The sequence below is a fragment of the Hypomesus transpacificus genome, chromosome 23 (genome assembly GCF_021917145.1).
Source record: "Hypomesus transpacificus isolate Combined female chromosome 23, fHypTra1, whole genome shotgun sequence".
NCBI classification, from domain to species: Eukaryota; Metazoa; Chordata; class Actinopteri; order Osmeriformes; family Osmeridae; genus Hypomesus; species Hypomesus transpacificus.
In genome coordinates, this window is record NC_061082.1 from 13120343 (window position 1) to 13138590 (window position 18248).

Below are 18248 nucleotides of genomic sequence, written 5' to 3' on the forward strand. Positions count from 1 at the left end.
TGTGTACATTTAGAGATAACACACACCTCAATAACATTTGACTTTTAATTAATTAGCAGAGTCAATTTGAGAACATATAGTCTTGATAGCCAATGACACCCACACTTATTTCCACTGTGACAACACTTCACTGTTTGGTAAGTCAGGAAATTCCAACAGTGCGCACTATTGTATTAACATAAAAAAGAAGCAATTGAAGCTGGAGTCATGACAGTCTGAAGTAACTAAAGTCCTCAGACAGTGTCCTTCCCCCTCAGACAAGGTCATTATGAAGGTCTGCACACTTGGTCATCAGACATAGTCACTGAGTCTATAGCCACTGCTGGAGGCGGAGGTGTGTGAGGGTGTGTGGTTGCTTTTTAGCTCAGCGGGGGGCTTGTAAGGGGGTGCAGGGGTGTTTATGTTACTCAGTGCAGGGGGGGGGGGGGGCGGGGGGCGGCGATGGCGATGCCGTCGCCGAGGGAGGGGGTTCCTCGGTCTGCCGCCCCCCGAGTTCCAGCAAAGCACCGACCCCCCCGTCAGACTCATACAGGAGGAGGCGTAACCCAGGTACACGGCCAGGCCGATCTCGTACTTCATCCCGCTGGGCAGCGTGGGGTTGTAGAACTCCACGATCACGTCGTTGGTCGTCCAGGAGACGGTGACGAGGCTGAGCAGGCCGGCGCACAGGAAGCAGACCCCTCCGGAGAGTGCGAGGACGTGCTTGGTGGGCGAACCCCGGGCACAGCGAGTACACTTCATGCCCACGGAGGCCACCACGGCTGCCAGGGCGGAGGTGAAGCAGGACAGGACCATCAGTGCCCGCGCCGCCTGGGGAAACAGGATTGGAGCATCATGGTCGCAGTGGAGCTAAAGGGATTGTCGGAGCAAACCAGTAGATCACCACAACTGGCGCTGAGTTAGAAGGTTGAGTCGCACAGTGGCGTTTTAAGCGAGAAAAAAAAACATGCAGTGCACTAGACCAGTGGTTCTCAATCCTGGTCCTCGGGACCCCCTGTACTGCACATTTGAGATGTTTCCCTGCTCCAACACACCTGATTCAAATGAATGGTCGTTAACAGGCTTCCGCATAACTAGATAACGACCCATTGATTGGAATCAGGTGTGTTGGAGCAGTGAAACGTCTAAAACGTGCAGGACAGGGGGTACTCGGGGACCAGGGTTGAGAACCACTGACGTAGACCAACCATTTAATGAATTAACCAGATGTTTCTTATGTTCAGCAATGTACTCTACTCCCCGTTCCCTCTGCCCCTCTCCCATCCAGTCCTACCTGTAGGTCAGGTGGCAGCGCCAGCAGTGATCGGTGGACCTCACATTGGTAGAGGCCCGTGCTGTGCCACATGCACTCCATCCACAGGCCCTTCATATAAAAGGTGGCAGTGATGATGTTGGAGCCCACATAGGCCGTTCGCCGCCAGTGTGGCAGCACGGTGGCAACTACAGTACCCACAAACCCCAGCAGACCCAGAAAAAAGCCCAGGAGCTGAACAGCCATACTAGCCATCTCTGGCACATTTGGCGGGACAGTCACTCACTTTGTAACACAGTCAAGCACACATATGCAGTCCAAGTGTGCATACAGTTACTATATGCACCCAACCAGCACACAGGCTGACATACACATGCTGCACTACAAAGGGAACACACACACAACTCACAACTCAACAGTCAATTCACTGTTCAACCCCAGACACTGTGGAGTCTTTAACGTCCAAATCCCAGCTGCAAAGTGTAAACTCCACTTATTTCCGAGCCAGTCACGGTGTTGAAGGCATTCTTCAGTCGCTGTCTCGGGGGCCGCGTGGCAGTGTGCTCTGGCTGCAGTCTGTTGTCTCCGGAGGGGGCCTCGACGATGGCTGACTGAATGTGTGACTAATAGGAGCTTCGTTCAGCTTCACCTAGTAAACGTTCTCCTCTGGGGTAAGCACGCTCTCAGTTAAACTGCCCCGCCGTTCCTGGTGAGGAGAGGAAATTAAACATTCACAGAAACACCCAGCTTGAGTTTACCGTTACAAACCACTAACTTCATTCTGTTTTTTTTTACACAACCCCTGAGGCTTGTTTTGTCACATAAAATGGAAATGTGAGAGAAACCAGCCAGGTGGCCCATTTTAGTGTAAAAAGTATTAATAGACACTTTGATACTTAGTATTGTCTTATTGTACCTTTTTGTTAATATCTTGTTGACCCTACCAATCCCAAAGTGGTACAAGTTTCCTAGAAAAGGTCTGTCTGATTTACACTTTAGTAGTGTCCCAGTATACCTGGTAGACATCTACATCAAGCCCTAAAGCATCCATGACTCTTAATGGATCATGAGATAACTCATCTCTATGATTTTGGCACAGGAACACTGCACTGTATCTTTGATAGTGGATGTATATTGTAAGAGGTGCCCCTGGCGTGTGCTTGATGTTTCCTGGTTGGCTGTGGCAAGTGGTAGGTTTACCCCTCCTTGTGTTTGAAAGCCAAGGGTAGTTGAGCATTGACTTTCATTCTCCTCGTTTCTTCATTTTCAATGGGGACCACCTCAGGTAATTTGTGTCACACACACATATCCTCCTCCCCCCCCCCCCCCCCCCCCCCCCCCCACACACACACACACACACACACAGACAGAGCAGTGACAGACAGAAGGCCTGCAGGCTCCAGGCACACTGATTAAAATAGAAGCCCTCACTTAAAATACTTTGTCTTGGACAACCACCACTATTAATTGCATTTATATAATTCTGTAAATCGTCAACATGAATGCAACACTGACTAATGTAATGTCATAGCCACAACAGCTGTTTCCCTCCCCTGCATGACAAACGCATGACACGACTTTCCCTAACAACAGAGGAGGCAATTGTGACAGTTGTTACACAATGTGAAAGCACAGAGGATGTGTTTCGCCGTGTTTGTCTGGTTAGAACAGAGACCATCCGGATATGCAGAGGGATCTGGTGACACCGGGGCCTGACTGTCCAACCCCAAGAACAGAAGCCCTGTTGTGCCATTTGATTGATCACCAGCCAGACAACAGAGAAATGGCTCCTTTTTGAGGCTGAGAAATAATCTTGTACTGCATACAAGAAACAATGATACCACAAATCATCAACATTTCCAAAATGTTCATTTTGAACCACAAAAATGTATGCAGTAGTCGTGCATGGTTCTGGTATGAACCATTAGCACTCGGTTTTGAAATGACCTACAACTAACAGTGCAAACAACAACAACAAAGCTACCTCTTGAATGAAACAGACCCAGGTCAGACCCCAATACTACACCCAACGTACCTTCTGTTCCTGGAGCTGTCCCCTTGAAGGAAGTAGCAACAAGCTGAGTGCTGACCTGTTCTCTGTCTTCTACACAGCCTCTCCCCAAGTCTGGGACCACCAAAAATATCTCTACACTTCTTATACTCTTCAGAAAAACAGACAGCATCAGCTGCTTTCACAAAGAGCAGCTCCATCTCTTCTTTTTACTCCTGTCCCATTGTCCGAGTGACGGATGTGACTGTGTGTGTGCGTGCGTGTGTCTGTCCTGTCAGGGAAGAGACGGCCCAGCCATGGTCCTCTTTATTAACAGCACGCGTATCTGTCTGGCCTCTTCTTTGACTGCCAGTCTAATGAGATGCGGGTTGCTGTGGAGGTAGCCAAGCTCCAGCAGGGCTGATGTAAAGATAGATCCTGCCCGGGGGCAGAGGGGTCTGACCGGGGAGAGACAGGCTGCCTCACTGCTGGTGCCTCTTTTTAACACTCTCCACAGGAATCTGTAAACAAACAAGCACGTGGTAAATAATATACAACAACAAGTGAAAAAGGGGTGCCATTTTGTAGACCATACCTCCAGTCCTGTAGCAGAAACAAGAGAACCCATGTGAGAGTTGAAGTAATCCAATGTAGTTTGGCAAGAAGGGCAGGACTGTGTCCATTTAATCTTTGCCACCGAGGATCTGTGATGTCTCAGGCAAGCCCACGTACACTAACCACTGTCCCAATGTCTCAAATAATTCTCTATGTGCAGTGAAGTCTCCAGGATAGCCTGCAGCTCCATGCCTTGGGTAAATGACTGATAGGATTACCCCGTGGAAGGCCTATGAGAGCCGCCATTTTAGTACTGAAGAGTTAATAGCTTTAGAGCAAAGCATTTAATCCCACGGTTAGTAAACCTGGGTAGTCCTGTGTTTCAAGGGCCCATGATTGGACAGGCTAAAAATGATCAATGTTTATCTGTTAAACACGTTGTGTAACAAGTGTTTTGATGAACCATAAAGTAGGTTTTGTTTGGGGGTCAAACTAAATGATTCCTGTTGTCATTGTCTCATTGTTTGTTGCTGATGCAGCTCCATCTCCACATTTGTGGAGTTTACCTGCTGAATTGATTTGGGGGGGTTTGCTCGATAAAAAATGTTTCGTGAATTGGATTGTTCAACAGACTAGTTACTTTCTGACAAAATGAATCATGAAAAACAACAATGCTCTGTATTCTTGTATAGTGCTAAATACTAGCTAGTAGTATTAGTATTAGCTATATACTACTAGCTAGTAGTAGCTAGTAGTATATACTAAATACTAGCTAGTAGTATTTAGCAGGACAAGTTATTTCTCATTGTGAGAAATAGGGTTAGGGTTAGAAAATTAGAGAAATTCACGCAACACTAGATTTAGCGACTTTTCACCTTCCGTAAACTTACATCTAGCGATAGCGAAAAATCTGTCGACATCCTACTTTGGAAATCTCCGTTTTCAGCATTAACATTAGGCTACTGTAATACTACTTGCTGTCAAAAAGTTTCGGATTTTGATTTAGGCTACGTCATCATTACTTAATCTAAATCTAGCGTAATCTAGCGATTTTTCAGAGAGCCTACTACTAGCCTAGAACGATTTCGGTAACTCAATGTGGGGCGCGAGATAGGCTACAATTTTTCGCGGCAGCGTTCAATTCCATCCTCAGCTATCTCACGAGGTGGTACGACACTCGGTCACTGTCAGCGTTTTCCTCCACAAGTTTATGCAGTTATCAAATTTGTAGCTTGTAGGTTTAGTAAGTCTGTTGCCACCTGTAAGTAAGACTTTAATAACGGAACAGTTTGTCCCTTTAATAATAGTAGGCTAATGTATGCTTGATAGCTTTCTACTGTAGCTATACAGTATTGTAGTAGCTAGCTGACTAAATTTAAATTAGCCTAGCAAACCAGCTATTAATTGTCTATCCTCCTAATCAAGCACATATGCTGGTCCAGCTAGCCAAATAATCAATTAGATATAATCTTATTGGTTTATATAGATATTGGTAATGCTCTAAACTTGTTTATTTAAGATTGTGGACTACTGTAGCCAAATTGCTAACTCCTGACGTTTTCTTGTGGCCAGCATTCAGTGTACATAGGCCTTCACAGTCTATGATGTCGACAGTGCCCAGGAAATTTACGGTAACCCACAAATACCAACGCAGACGGAGGCGACAGCCCTACCCGGTCAGAAGCATCACCACCCGAAGCCAGTGCAAGACCAGCGGCAGCTTCTTTGAAAGGCTGCCTGGTGAAGTGTTTGACATGATCCTAGACAGACTTTCTGGTGGGTTCATAAAAATGACAAAATATTGCTGCTAAATGGAATGAGACTTCCACACAGTAAGCTAATGTTGACTTCTCACACCATTGCAGATTTATATTTATTGCAGATTTATCACATTGGTCTTGTGCAATTGCTTTGTTGGCCATCTAAGCCTAAAACTATTTAAAATGACACAAATGCAACTTGCAAGATACCTAGCAAGGACTGTTGGCTAACTTGCATGTGATCCTGGACCAGTGTTGGAGATCAGTGTTTTCAGCATGGTGTCCAAAACCATCAGCAGCGACATCGCGGACCACATCTCCACTATCTCCTGGATAAACAGGATGATCAACCAGAGCTTCCACCACTGTGACTCCACAGAAGAAAGTCGAGTCAGCCACTATAACGCTTTGGGTAAGAGACTGTTCACTCAATTACTTTTTATTGAACCACTCACACTCACTCACCATCAGTCATTGTGATTTACATTATTTTTGTTTTTATTCATTGTCTCAGGCTTGTTGTTCAAGAGATGTACTCTATTGCTACCAACAAAGGACAGGTTAAAGTTTATATATAGCAAGGTCTCCCAGGTAAGACAGGGAAGAGTGAGGGAGGACAAGGCACACACTGAACACATTCCAAAGTCTACATTTCCTATATCGATGAGATTTAAGGAACAAAAGGGAATATAATGATGCCGATTCAGTTCACATTGAACATGTACACTTGTCATCATCCTTGTCATGTCTGTCTTCTCCTTTCTCTAAGGTCCCCTGCTTCATGATGGAGCAGTGCACCACCTCTGCTCACTGCCTGGGCTTCTCCAGCTATGGAGTGTTTCTGCAGGTAAGAATTGCAACCTGTTTTTCTTCCAAACAGAGACATGACATCTTTTTTTCCCCCAGTGCATTTGGTAAAAAAAGTGATCTTGTTGGCAGACACTGATAGCGGGCTGGGACGAGCTGGAGTGCCATCGAGTTTTCAACTTCCTGTGTGACTTAACAAACCTCCAAAGGAAGATCCAGTCAGTGGTGACAGGGAAGCCAGGTACATTGTGTGTGTGTGTGTGTGTGAGGGTGAGAAAGAGAGAGAATGAAAAAGCGGTTTAAGACCTGGTGAGAATGTCAGAAGAGGAGAGATCCTGAGCAACGGATAAAGACGAAAGAGACGAGACCAAACCAAGAGAGCATCGCTCCCCCTCTTCCTCAGGTGCGTGCCAGTTCCTGGAGCTGCAGATTCGCCTGTTCTGTCGTCAGGTTCTGTTGGACCCGTGGCAGCACCGCCGAGACACCCTGTTCTGGCTGACCCGCATCCTCAAACCCTGGCCCATGGTTAGCCAGGCCAGACTGCTCTTCATCCTCTACGGACCCCTGCTATCAGACAGTAGGTGACACACTCTACAGAGCTTCCCTCTGGTTGGCTCTGTCCTGATTCTGCTGCCCCCTCTCTGCCCACAGGCTCACTGGGCTGGCAGGAGATGCGGGGGCCTGATGTGGCCCACTGTGCTCTTTGGGACCTTGCTAAGGCTGTCGTCCTGCTTCACAGTGACCGAGAGGCCAAAGACTGGACCACCGACACGATACTGGCTGTCCTGGAAGAACTCACCGGTAGATTATTTGTATTTTCTTTTTGAACACACAATATGATAAACAATGTGGCTTCATCCGCACAACATCTATAAACTGATCACGTTTTTCAGTATAGGTTTCAGAGATACATGACAGTTAGTAACCCTGGTACACGTTTTTAATAGGTCAGATATTTATGACCTATATAGGTCACTTCTGCGGTACATTCTAGTATACAGGTACCTTCAGCTCTTGGTCCACCTGTAACTAATGCTGCAGGAGATCCAAAAGGACTTGTCTTCCCCTCGTGACACTGCGCTTGTTGTGTCTGTCCCCCTAACCCCCCCCCCCCCCCCCCCCCCCCCCCCCCCCAGTCCTCCCCCAGGCCTGGCATGCAGAGAGTGTATCCCGCCTGTTGGTCCTGTGTGGAAACAGCCTGTGCTACAGCGTGTTGGCTAGCAAGGCCCTCAACGGACGACTCTTTGAGATCTCACGACTCATCGTTTACGTCACACTGGTTCGTGACGAACGCTAGGAAAACAATTTAACCCAACAGAAGCATTTATTACTAACATAACCTTGGAAGTTGGATTTATACTGTATTATTACATTACATTTAATAATAAATTCAAATATTAAATTGGTAGCCGTCAACTTGTCACAGGCTTGCTGATCACTTGGATGGCAATGCCCTTTTAATATAGCAACTGTACTACTCTGTTGGATGGTGTTGCGCTTCAGGAGTCTTTCAAAGTGTCATGAAATGTGCTCCGGTCTGCAGGTGTGTGAGAAGGATGGCTTCTGCATGAACTGGTCAGTGAAGATGGTTCAGCAGCTGTGCCACGTGTTCCCCACCTCGGCAGAGAAGTGGTCCTTCATCCAGAGCCTGGAGAACATGTTCTCCGAGGTCACCATGGAGCTGTACGAGGTGGTCCTGGCAGGTTAGCTTTGCATGTATGCAGATGCTCCGATTTGAAAGTTTGATATTGTTTCTAAACATATAGATAAGGGCTAAACTTCTTTTTTTCCGCAAGGACAACCAAACTATTGGATAGTGTATGTGTGTGATGATTTGGTACTTCTAATCGTTACGTCTATAATATATGAAAGAACAATTCTGGAATTGGCCAGGTAACCGTCTTGAGGACATTGACACGTTCCAGACCCTCTGCAGCCTCCTCAATGCCAGTGCCCACTTCCACACTGAGATCCTACACATGTTCCTCAAAAAGGAATGAAGAGGCCAGGCCAGGAGCGAGACAGGACATGACAAAACAGGAAGTGGACATGAACGAAAGGGAGGAAGACGGACACTACTTAACCTTGAGGAACAAAGCAATGTCTCTTTTCTCCCATGGTGAAACGGTTTTATAGGATCAGCGCATTGTTACGAGAATCATAACGTTCGTTGTGGGCAACAAAATGTATTTTGTTATCAACGGCGTATTTGTCAGCATATTTATAACATTCAAAATGTCTTAAAAACCTTAGTATTTATTTATATATGTCTTTCATTCTATTTATATATTTATAAAAGTGTACTGTATTTATTGCTGAATGTTGTTGCACAGCGGTGTTCAACTTGTATTATGTTTATTAAACAGGATGAAACAGGTTTATTGACACTTGGGTATCAAACAAAGTGCCATTTGCCGCACTGACTAAACTTACAAACCATCCAAATTATTTTGGCAGTGTATGTAAGTCAACATACAATTTCTTTATAGGTCAACCTGAGCAATCAGGGTTTATTAAGAGCCTGCAAAGCAAGGGAACTGAGCAAATACCAAGCTTTTATTAAGTAAGACAAATTGAAATACAACACAGCAGTGGCTGATCTAATGTGTGAGAAGATCAGCATGTTTCATGGCATACAAAAACAAGCAGCATCAAATAACGGAAGGTAAAAATAAGTAGAACTGCTCAATGCAACACAGTTACTTAACACAGGCTAACCCTCTCAGACAGCACCAGTGAATTCCATTTAGGTTATTTGGTCCCAGTCAAGACTGTTTGGTAGTTTAACCCTGCTTCCTGTATCCATGGCAGCAAACGTCTGCCCCTCTACGACTTCATGTCTTCATTGTTTTGATATGATCTGAAAGGATGAGGGTAAACGCTAATTAAATTGATAGGTACTTAGAAACTGAATCTGGTTCAGAACCTTACAACAGTCTCTGAGTCTCTCTAAGAAACCTTCGTTCTCATCCAATACACAACACGCCCCTGTGGGTCTAGAACACAACACACCAGGACATTTCAACACGTTCACTTCACTGTGTGTACACATACTTACTGTGTAATTTGTTCTATGGGTATGGTGAAAGAAAATACAATTCATCGTAAGTGGAAATGGCGCCAAAATGCTTTCTCACACAGACACGCACATACGCCAAGCAAACCCCCCCCCCCCCCCCAAAAAAAAACAACGAATGCACACGCACACATATACACCACGTATGAGCGGACACATACCTTGTAGCCAATCCACTCCCTCCTGAATACCCTCTCCTTTAACAGCATCGCTTGCACTGAGGACAGATATATTGACTAAAAGTTACCAAAAGTCATGGTTTAGACGAGCATGTGTGTGTGTGTGTGTGTGTATGCACCTACCAGATGTGCCAGGGCTTGTCTTTGATGTTCTCCAGACATAGCTGCTGGGAGACTTTGACGGAGGAGAGAGCGTCTCTCAGATCCATCTTGTTAGCGAAGAACAACACGGGCATCCTTCGACTGCGGATATCTGGACAGGGTAAGACACACAGAGGAGAACCAACAATGCCACGCCCAGTAAAGTCCACTCATTTCGTATAAAACAAATATATAAATTCAAGAACTAAAAAGTGTGGGCGCTCGACTTGTTTCTTCTGCTTTGTATGCTAGACTTTTTGCTGAGCCCATCAGCAATTTATTTGGACTCCTTGGGTACTTACCTTGGTGACTTAGAAGATTGTCTAGTTCTTCTTTGGCAACAACCATTCTCAGTTTATCTCCACTATCGATGACAAATATGATGGCATGACTTTCCCTGCAAACAAGAGACAGTAGCCTATGAACTGGAATATATGCTAAACTACATCCATCACACACGGGTTGTTTTCTCTGAGAAAACCTTACTTGTAGTAATGCTCCCATAGGTTCCTGTATCTGCTCTGACCAGACATGTCAAAGACTGTGAAGGAAAGGCTATGTGGAGATAGATATATTTTAAAGTCAGCATTCTGAAGTTCACATTGGTTGTAGTCATAAAACAGCTTTGGGCTAGGCCTACATAATAGTCAAGAACTGTTAATACCTTGAACTCTTGAACTTTTCAATGTTGAAGCCAATTGTCGGGACTATGTCTTGTGTCTGGGTCTGTGACACACACACAAGCACGCGTCCACACACACAGGCACAAACAAATGACAGACAAACAAGTAATGGCAAAAGTATGTCAACATTATTGAAAAAAAAATGTTAAGTCTGTGTAGTAGTTTACCTGACTAACATGTTTCCAGTCTTCTGACAAAGGGCCAAAAGGGCCCGTTGGCTGAAAACAAGCAATCAGTGAATGATTGCAGTGCAGTGAATAGTAATTTCAGCGCAATGTAGACTACTTTTTACCTACATATTGTAGCCTTAGTACAATCTCACAATTTTTTACTATTCACGATATTCACTGGAACCATCTACACCAGGGGCGTGGCCTGAATAATCTTTTGGGGAATGCATAGAAAAATATGGATAGGCTACGTGCACAGAAATTTTGAAGGACAGTTGCTCTGGCCTGAAAAAAAGGCACCCCCCCCCGAAAAAAACAAACAAAAAATAGCCTGCCTACTAATAATAATAATTCATGTAGTGCATTACTTCCATCATTTATTCTTCTTGTTAAAATACAATGTTTTAACTAACCATCAGCAGACATGTAGCTTAGTTTTCCTACCCAAAAATGTGAATGTAACATGTTTGTCTGGTAGGCAATAGGCAAGCTAGCCGTCTGATTATTTAACTATGTTTAACGAGGCAAACTGAGCCTGGATTCGTGAAGATTTTAATTGATTTCATAAAACTTGATGATGATTGTTCGTTTGTGATACATTTTTATAACTGAAAACTCACCTTTTCTGACAACGTCAAAGCAGATTTTTATCGACACCGAATACAACAACCACGACCGTCTCTTAAGTGTTGCAGGCTCAGGTGGTGGTTCGTGCAGTACCGCAGAGTAAACATGGTAGGGGGCATACCCCTTCTCCCCCTTGTGACTTCTACTTTTGTTGCCCATAGGCTTGTCGATTGGAAGTGAATAACGCAACTTTATGAAATGTTTCGGGTGGCGATTTTAAAAATCTAGGTCTACATTAAATTCTGCAACTGTTTAAATGACCTATTATTTATGTATTTTCCTCGGAGGGGCACTTTGACTCGAGGAGTGCAAACGGGCAGTTGCCCGGGCAACCTTAGCCATAGCCTGTGCACGTCCCATTGGCATGTTTTCCGTTATTTTACTGATTAACTTTGCGATGTGCACCCGGTGTATAATTTTTTCGGAGGTATTTTCGTTTTTGGGTAGGCCTTAAAAATTGGGTAGGCTACCCTACGTAGCACTACGCCTCTGATCTACACACACTCTAAACTTGACACGTACTGTAGCCTGTACTGTGTACTACCACACAAATAAGCTACCCAGCTAGAGACTATGGGTGAGCCATTCATGAACCTACTTAAATTCATGATTATATTAGAACTAGTCTAGGGAAATGACTTACATTTGTCGGTTTAAGGTGGTTGATAATGGTTGTTTTGCCGCTGTTGTCAAGGCCCAAGCACAACACGTTGACTTCTTTCTTCCTCAAGCCCAGCCACCCAGACAATTTATCCAACAGACCCATTTTTGTCTGTTAACGCATCAGATACTAACACAACACATGTCCGATTACATAGCGTCGAAAAAAGTTCAAAGCATATCCTTGAAATTAAAGCTGTAGAAATCGTGGACATCGACCAGCGCGGCAACACTTGAGTTTGCTATCTGGCTTTCCTGGTTTGGCTTAATCCTATTAACCGAATTAAATTATTTGAACCTCTGTGACCTGGTGCAGAGCTTTAGCGGGAAACTTGATTTAGTTAGCACACAGACAGACCCAGGTCATCCACAATGGTTACTTAAGGGGGTTAAGGCTTAGTATAACTAGACTTTAATTGGCCCTTGGACTCTTGGAATTGCTCCTTATATAGAACCTGTAGGTCGTAGTTAGCGCAGTTATGACGATAAAGTGGATACATGGAATCACTTCTGTCTTTACGTCACAAGTTGTTCTTCCAACCTACCGCACAGACTTTGTGTCCAGAGAAGGCCGTCACAAAGAAGTCCATGGGTCCACAGACAGTGCAAGATCCAACAGCGCCAGCTGCTGGTTGTTGCAAGTCCTGCACGTCGCCTTCAAGAAAGCTAAGATTCGCGAAAATGTTTGGCCCGATTCGCGAAAATCAATCCAGATGAGATTCATGGCAGGGGTTTGTTTTCAAATGTGGGTGGGGCAGTTTTTTTGGATGCAGCCGTTAAATTGATTTTCATTTCAAAAAGTGGGTAGGACATGTCCCCAGGAAACCTAAGCCCCTGCTAATAGTATCAAGACGAGACAGCTGTGTCCGGTGTGACAATTATTTACCAAATACATTTACATTACATTTATGCATTTAGCAGCATTTACAAATGATAAAACAGTCAAACACCAGAACTGTTCACTTTTATTTGCAAATAAATATTCGCTTTAAACTGCTTCTTACAGTGTGCAAGATCTACCACATCTCTTTGGAAATTATAGAAAAATAAAATACAAGAATTATATGTACTTGTACTTTGTACAAAAGAGCGTTCTACCATTGCTCAGCGGTAAGACATGCTAAACAGCATCTCATATGCCTTTCCAGGAGGGTGTGTTGTATATGCTTGTGTGTGTATCCGTGCTTCCCAACAACTGAAAATGTCTCCTTTGGGTAAAAGTTCACCTCAGGCACAAACCTAGAGCCAACCATTACCCTTCCTTTTCCGTGTCCTATGGACAGTTAAGCATGGGCCAGAGTCCTCTTGCATGTCGGCTCTTAAGGTCCTGTGCATCCTGGGTGCTTCTGGGTCTTAGACTGTGTGGTTAATGATGCTAAAGCTCTCACTGGTAAGGTTCTGCATACTGGACTGATGATGCGACTGATTCTATGTGTGTGTCTCTTTATCAGTGTCTCGCTCTTCCTCCTGTCTGACTCTGAGTCACTTGTCCTTCGCTCTCTTGCTCTCGTCTGCTCTGGGAGACCATGATGCTATTGCACTCACTGTAACAGCTAACCTAGAACTTATCTATGCCATTCCTCTACCCAATACTCTACCTTCACTGCATTTAAGTGCCTCTCACCTGAGTGACACATGGTTATGATGAGGATTTCTCGGGTTAGGCAGGGCCTTCAAACAAACATCATGACACCAACTACTTATATCCAACAACCTATGATTCTGGCCCCCAATACTACTATATACACAATGTTTTGACAGCTGCCATGAGTCCATAGTGTTTGCCTGCCATGTACAGAGTTAAGATGTGTGACATAGTGTCATCTGAGGTGGCATCGGTTTCTTCTCAGAGTCTATAGGTCCATAAGAGAGTACCACCTAGTAGTGGGACTTACTGAGATGACTGCATATATTGCTGATTGAGATAACGTTATTTATAAACAAAGAGATAAAGATCCAGATTCACTAGGGCGTTCACATACAGGACTGCACATAGATAAATATCAGGTTGTGATTATAATTGATAAAACTGTCTAAACACTTAAAACATTCAGAAATCTGCACTTCAAAATCGTCGCCTCATTTTCTTCAAGTATTCGAACACCAGATTCTCCGGTGCAAGGTTATTGAAAGAACATAACAATAATACCATTATGACTTTACTTAGGCTATTAAAACTCCAAAATAACTTCATATAATATTTAAGGACAATCCTTTTGATTGCACGTCTGATAGCAGCTACATGGTCACAAAACATGGAGAGAAATTGTAGATGGAAATCTACAGCTCTACACACTGATAACACTGCTGCTCCACATATGTAGAAAGATTGCTGCTGCGACAAGGCATACATTCTCCTGGGGTGGGCTGGCAAAGTAGGCGGAGGCGAGGGGACGGGAGGAGGGGGCAGTCTCTGAGAGTCTCTCTCTCTCTTCAGTCTGATCTAAAGCAGGTCCAGGGTATAGAAAACAGGTCTGTGTGGTCGCCGGGAATCTAATGAGGCAACCGGCTAATGAGTGACTCTGAAAATGGTGGTTGGCCACCTGACTGAGACTGTCTGTCTGTCTGTCTGTCTGCGGGGTGAAGATTGAGGCACAGGCTTGAGCTGTCTGTCTCTCCTTCTATATTCTTTTATTTCCTCATCTGTCCATTCCTCCTTCTGTCCATCTGTCCTATTCCTCCTTCTGTCCATCCGTCCAACCACGCTGTGGTTCTACGGTCTCAAACATGGAAGCCCTTCTCCTGTTGTTGCAGCAACTGCATGCGGAGCGTCTGTATACTGCTCACAATCCGCCTCTGGTGCCCAATCAACGCTACGCCTATCCGCCGGACATCTCTAGGGAGAGAGAGAAACACACACACACGCACACACACAGACAAGCAAACACAGACACACATACAGGCACTCCAAAATACACAAACACACACACAGAAACGTTTAGCAAATGAAAAATGCCTTCAACACCACTGGGCTTTGGTCATACCGACCAGAGAGAGAGAAATCACAGTCACGTTATGATCACATGACGTTATGTTAATGGAAAACTGTTATTATTGAGCACTCACTCAATGCTCATCCTGGCAACGGAGTCCAGAGTGTTGAATCCTGCGGCCACAAAATTGCTTTTGTATTGGCTCATCTTGATGGTGTCCAGCCAATCCCCGATGGAGATGAACATGGGGTAGTCTATTACCTCTCCAGGGGATTCTTGGAGGCTGACAACCAAGCACAGAAAAAAATCAATTCCCTAAAGGAAGAGCTAGACTGTGTACAGTTCTGTACATACGTGTGGTTGATATACAGTACGTAATGACCAAAGCTAGAAAACCAAAATAGAGACCACTCTTTTTCAATTATTCCATCCATGTTGTGTGATTGCTTTTCGCACATCAACCTTCATGCGTACTTCGCTGTACAGCACACACCTGTGTGTCTATATCTGTGAGTCTACATTTACATTTAGTCATTTAGCAGACGCTCTTATCCAGAGCGACTTACAGTAAGTACAGGGACATTCCCCCCGAGGCAAGTAGGGTGAAGTGCCTTGCCCAAGGACACAACGTCATATTGGCGGGGCGGGGAATCGATCCGGCAACCTTCTGATTACTAGCCCGACTCCCTCACCACTCAGCCATCTAACTCCCGTCCAAAACATGGTCTAGCCAGTAGCAGCCCGTCTCTGGCCTCAATAGGCCCCGCCTACCTCTGGATGTCCTCCACCAGGGGAAGCAGGCTGCTGGGGTTACGGATCAGCTTGTCCAGGAAGGACACAACGTCAGTGAACTTGGGCCGGTGGCTCCTCTCCTTCTGCCAGCAGTGCAGCATCAGCTGGTGTAGTGCCACGGGGCATCCCATGGGCGCGGGCAGCCGGTACCCCTCCTCTATCGACAGAATCACCTTGAAGGAGCCGACACGCGCACACGCACAGTGGGACGTCCTCCGGTTAGTGCTGCGAGTGGCTTACATAGTGCCCTGTTCGATCGAAGTGGAGTGACTCTGGGGCGTGTTGGAGGTCTGAGTGTCCATGAGTAGGGATAACAGGCTAAATCAGATGGGAGTGTTGAAGCTGAGCCCTCCGGGTTAGACTGGGGCCTGGAGGAGGCCAGGGGATGTGAGGCTGGGCGAGGCGACAGCAGTCTGGGGCTTGGCCGGGGCTTTGGCCTTGGAAAAGCACTTTTGAGGCAATTCCCCCACCAGCACAAATCCCTTGATGTCGGGGACCTTTTGTGTGTGTGTGTGCGTGTGTATGTGTGCGAGTGCCTTTGTGTGTCTGTGTGTATTTCGGTGTGTTTGTGTGCAAGGGGCTCAGGGGATTACTGAGGAGCTTTCACACTTCACAGAGAGAGGGTGAGTGTGCCCTCCACCCAATCTTAGTCAATCGGAGCCAATCGGAGCCAGTCCTGGCCTTGCCAGACTTTAAGTGACCTGGTCACCGAGCCATCATCCACGACTTCTAAACCCCTCCCCTGGCCACAGACTCACTATCCCTTTATCTTCCCCTTCCTTATCTCCCTCCTGTGGCTTTCTCTATGTGTCCGTCTTCCACACACTTTTCTTTCTCTCTTTTTCAGGGTACTCACATCCTGATTGGACATCTCCCAGTACGGCCGTTCCCCATATGACATCACTTCCCACATGACGATACCGTAGCTCCAGGTGTCGCTGGCTGACGAGAACTTCCTGTATGAGATGGCCTCTGGTGCTGTCCATCGGATGGGGATCTTACCTCCCTGTGAAAGCACACGCACACGCACACACACACGCACACACACACACACACACGCACACACACACGCACACACACGCACGCACACGCACACACGCACACGCACACGCACCCAGTGTGAGCTGATCAGGAACGAGTGCCTTCATTTATTCTTTGTGAGCACAACACTCGGCAGACATCTGTTTTGTGACAGGTGAGATATCTGTCACACTTCGGTGACGGTTTATGCTTGAGAAGATATGTCTCCTTGACAAACACTTTAAATGATGTGTTATTCACGCAGAGACGCCAACACTTTCATAACGGAAGTATTTAAAAGTCTCAGAGCTTCAAAGATCCCAGCCACATTGTCATGTTTCGAGATGTTCTCTCCCGATTTATTTCCGTTACCCGCTTCTTCCATCCGCTTTTCTCAGCTTCTCAACTTCCACATGAGGGCAGTGTAAACCCACTGGCCTTTCTTGTCCAAATTCTCTAAGATACTTGGGCCCCTCCCCAGCTCTATGGAGCAGAAAATGACTGATGGACCTGAAAAAGCAACACTTCCCGCACCCTGACCCAGCATGACTCATGGAATAGAGGCCAATGGGGGGCAGACAGATTTAGAGAAGTGAATCTAACTTTTCTCACAACCCCGACATTGTTGGTTTACTGTTGAACAACTACAGGCTACAGGGCAAGGGGAAGAAAAGAACAGAGGATGAAGTGAGAGAGAGAAATGAAATCAAGCTGTAAGGAATAAAAATCCATTCTCAAGGTCAAGGTGCCAGGCTGTTATTGGATTGCACCTTCGTTTTCATTGACTGAGCAATTCTCTACACTAATGTTCTTCACTACTTCAAAAACCGTCTAAACTCCTAATGAAACAAACTGTCAAGTACAGATGCCCTGAAGGAGCTGTAAGATGTCTAAACGTCTTAATAAATTGTCAGAACGAGATACTTTCATATACAGGTTTACTCAATTTGTTGAAAAGAACCCAATTAAATTCAACTATGCAAGCTATATTTCTAATTCCACAGATCTAATGCAAAAGTGTTTTGACATGCAAAATCCAAATCTGTGTTTTAAAATGTGCAAGTCCTGGTGGTAGAGCTAGAATAAATAATCTGGAAGATATAATCTTGGTTGACGTACGAGCTGTTTTTTTCTGCTTGCCCTTCAGGACGTCCGCATTAAACTGTGTTATTTAATAGAAAAACTAGTGACGATAAAATCTACAACTCTGATGATAGTCAACAGGAGATGGTAGAAAATAACTACGGACAATTTGACCAGGGCCTAGTCTGATTATGAGGCGGAACAGTGAGGTCAGGGGTCAGAGTTACCGTAGTGGTGTATGCAGCCTCCGGGTCGTCCTCCAGGACTCTGGACAGGCCGAAGTCAGACACCTTACACACCAGGTTGCTGTTGACCAGGATGTTGCGCGCTGCCAGGTCTCGGTGAACGTAGCCCATGTCTGACAGGTACTTCATGCCCGAAGCGATGCCACGCAGCATGCCCACCAGCTGGATGACCGTAAAGTGCCCGTCGTGTTTCTGACAGGGAGATGTAAAACAGCCGTCTGGTTTTACTACAGGAGAGAGATGACCAGAGGAGACGTCGCTTTCTGACATGAAAT

The 18248-nt window shown here is 45.5% G+C and overlaps 4 protein-coding genes across 5 annotated transcripts in view; 1 reads left to right on the top strand and 3 right to left on the bottom strand.

Moving 5' to 3' along the window:
* Positions 1 to 138: 138 nt before the first annotated feature.
* LOC124484879 (claudin-14-like) lies at positions 139 to 1507 on the bottom strand. The gene is made up of 2 exons (XM_047045967.1): positions 1274 to 1507; positions 139 to 810 (listed from the first exon to the last, which is right to left on the bottom strand). The coding sequence occupies exons 1-2, from the start codon at positions 1505 to 1507 to the stop codon at positions 292 to 294; spliced, it is 753 nt and encodes a 250-aa protein (XP_046901923.1). The 3' UTR covers positions 139 to 291.
* A 3894-nt stretch (positions 1508 to 5401) lies between these two features.
* On the top strand, positions 5402 to 8364 carry LOC124485843 (F-box only protein 47-like). Its single transcript, XM_047047681.1, has 10 exons — positions 5402 to 5573; positions 5811 to 5969; positions 6072 to 6148; positions 6327 to 6404; positions 6497 to 6616; positions 6779 to 6941; positions 7016 to 7165; positions 7501 to 7643; positions 7908 to 8067; positions 8258 to 8364. The coding sequence occupies exons 1-10, from the start codon at positions 5402 to 5404 to the stop codon at positions 8362 to 8364; spliced, it is 1329 nt and encodes a 442-aa protein (XP_046903637.1).
* A 346-nt stretch (positions 8365 to 8710) lies between these two features.
* Positions 8711 to 12167, bottom strand: LOC124485851 (ADP-ribosylation factor-like protein 6). Of its 2 annotated transcripts, XM_047047700.1 has the most exons (8): positions 11884 to 12141; positions 10611 to 10661; positions 10425 to 10486; positions 10247 to 10315; positions 10063 to 10157; positions 9743 to 9872; positions 9602 to 9657; positions 8711 to 9224 (listed from the first exon to the last, which is right to left on the bottom strand). In XM_047047700.1, exons 1-8 carry the CDS (start codon positions 12004 to 12006, stop codon positions 9199 to 9201), a joined length of 612 nt encoding a protein of 203 aa, XP_046903656.1. In that variant the 5' UTR covers positions 12007 to 12141; the 3' UTR covers positions 8711 to 9198. The 2 variants fall into 2 exon arrangements, with proteins under 2 accessions (XP_046903656.1, XP_046903657.1); XM_047047701.1 differs by lacking the exon at positions 10611 to 10661 and having other exon boundaries at positions 8904 to 9224; positions 11884 to 12167.
* Positions 12168 to 12847: 680 nt separating this feature from the next.
* The window catches only part of LOC124485852 (ephrin type-A receptor 6-like), a 66222-nt gene continuing 60821 nt past the window's right edge, over positions 12848 to 18248 (bottom strand). Inside the window, exons 12-16 of the mRNA XM_047047702.1 lie at positions 17956 to 18165; positions 16482 to 16631; positions 15605 to 15798; positions 14967 to 15116; positions 12848 to 14736 (exon numbers count right to left, since the gene is read on the bottom strand). Coding sequence (XP_046903658.1) covers positions 14622 to 14736; positions 14967 to 15116; positions 15605 to 15798; positions 16482 to 16631; positions 17956 to 18165 — 819 coding nt within the window. The 3' untranslated portion in view covers positions 12848 to 14621. The remainder of the gene's footprint in view (positions 14737 to 14966; positions 15117 to 15604; positions 15799 to 16481; positions 16632 to 17955; positions 18166 to 18248) is intronic.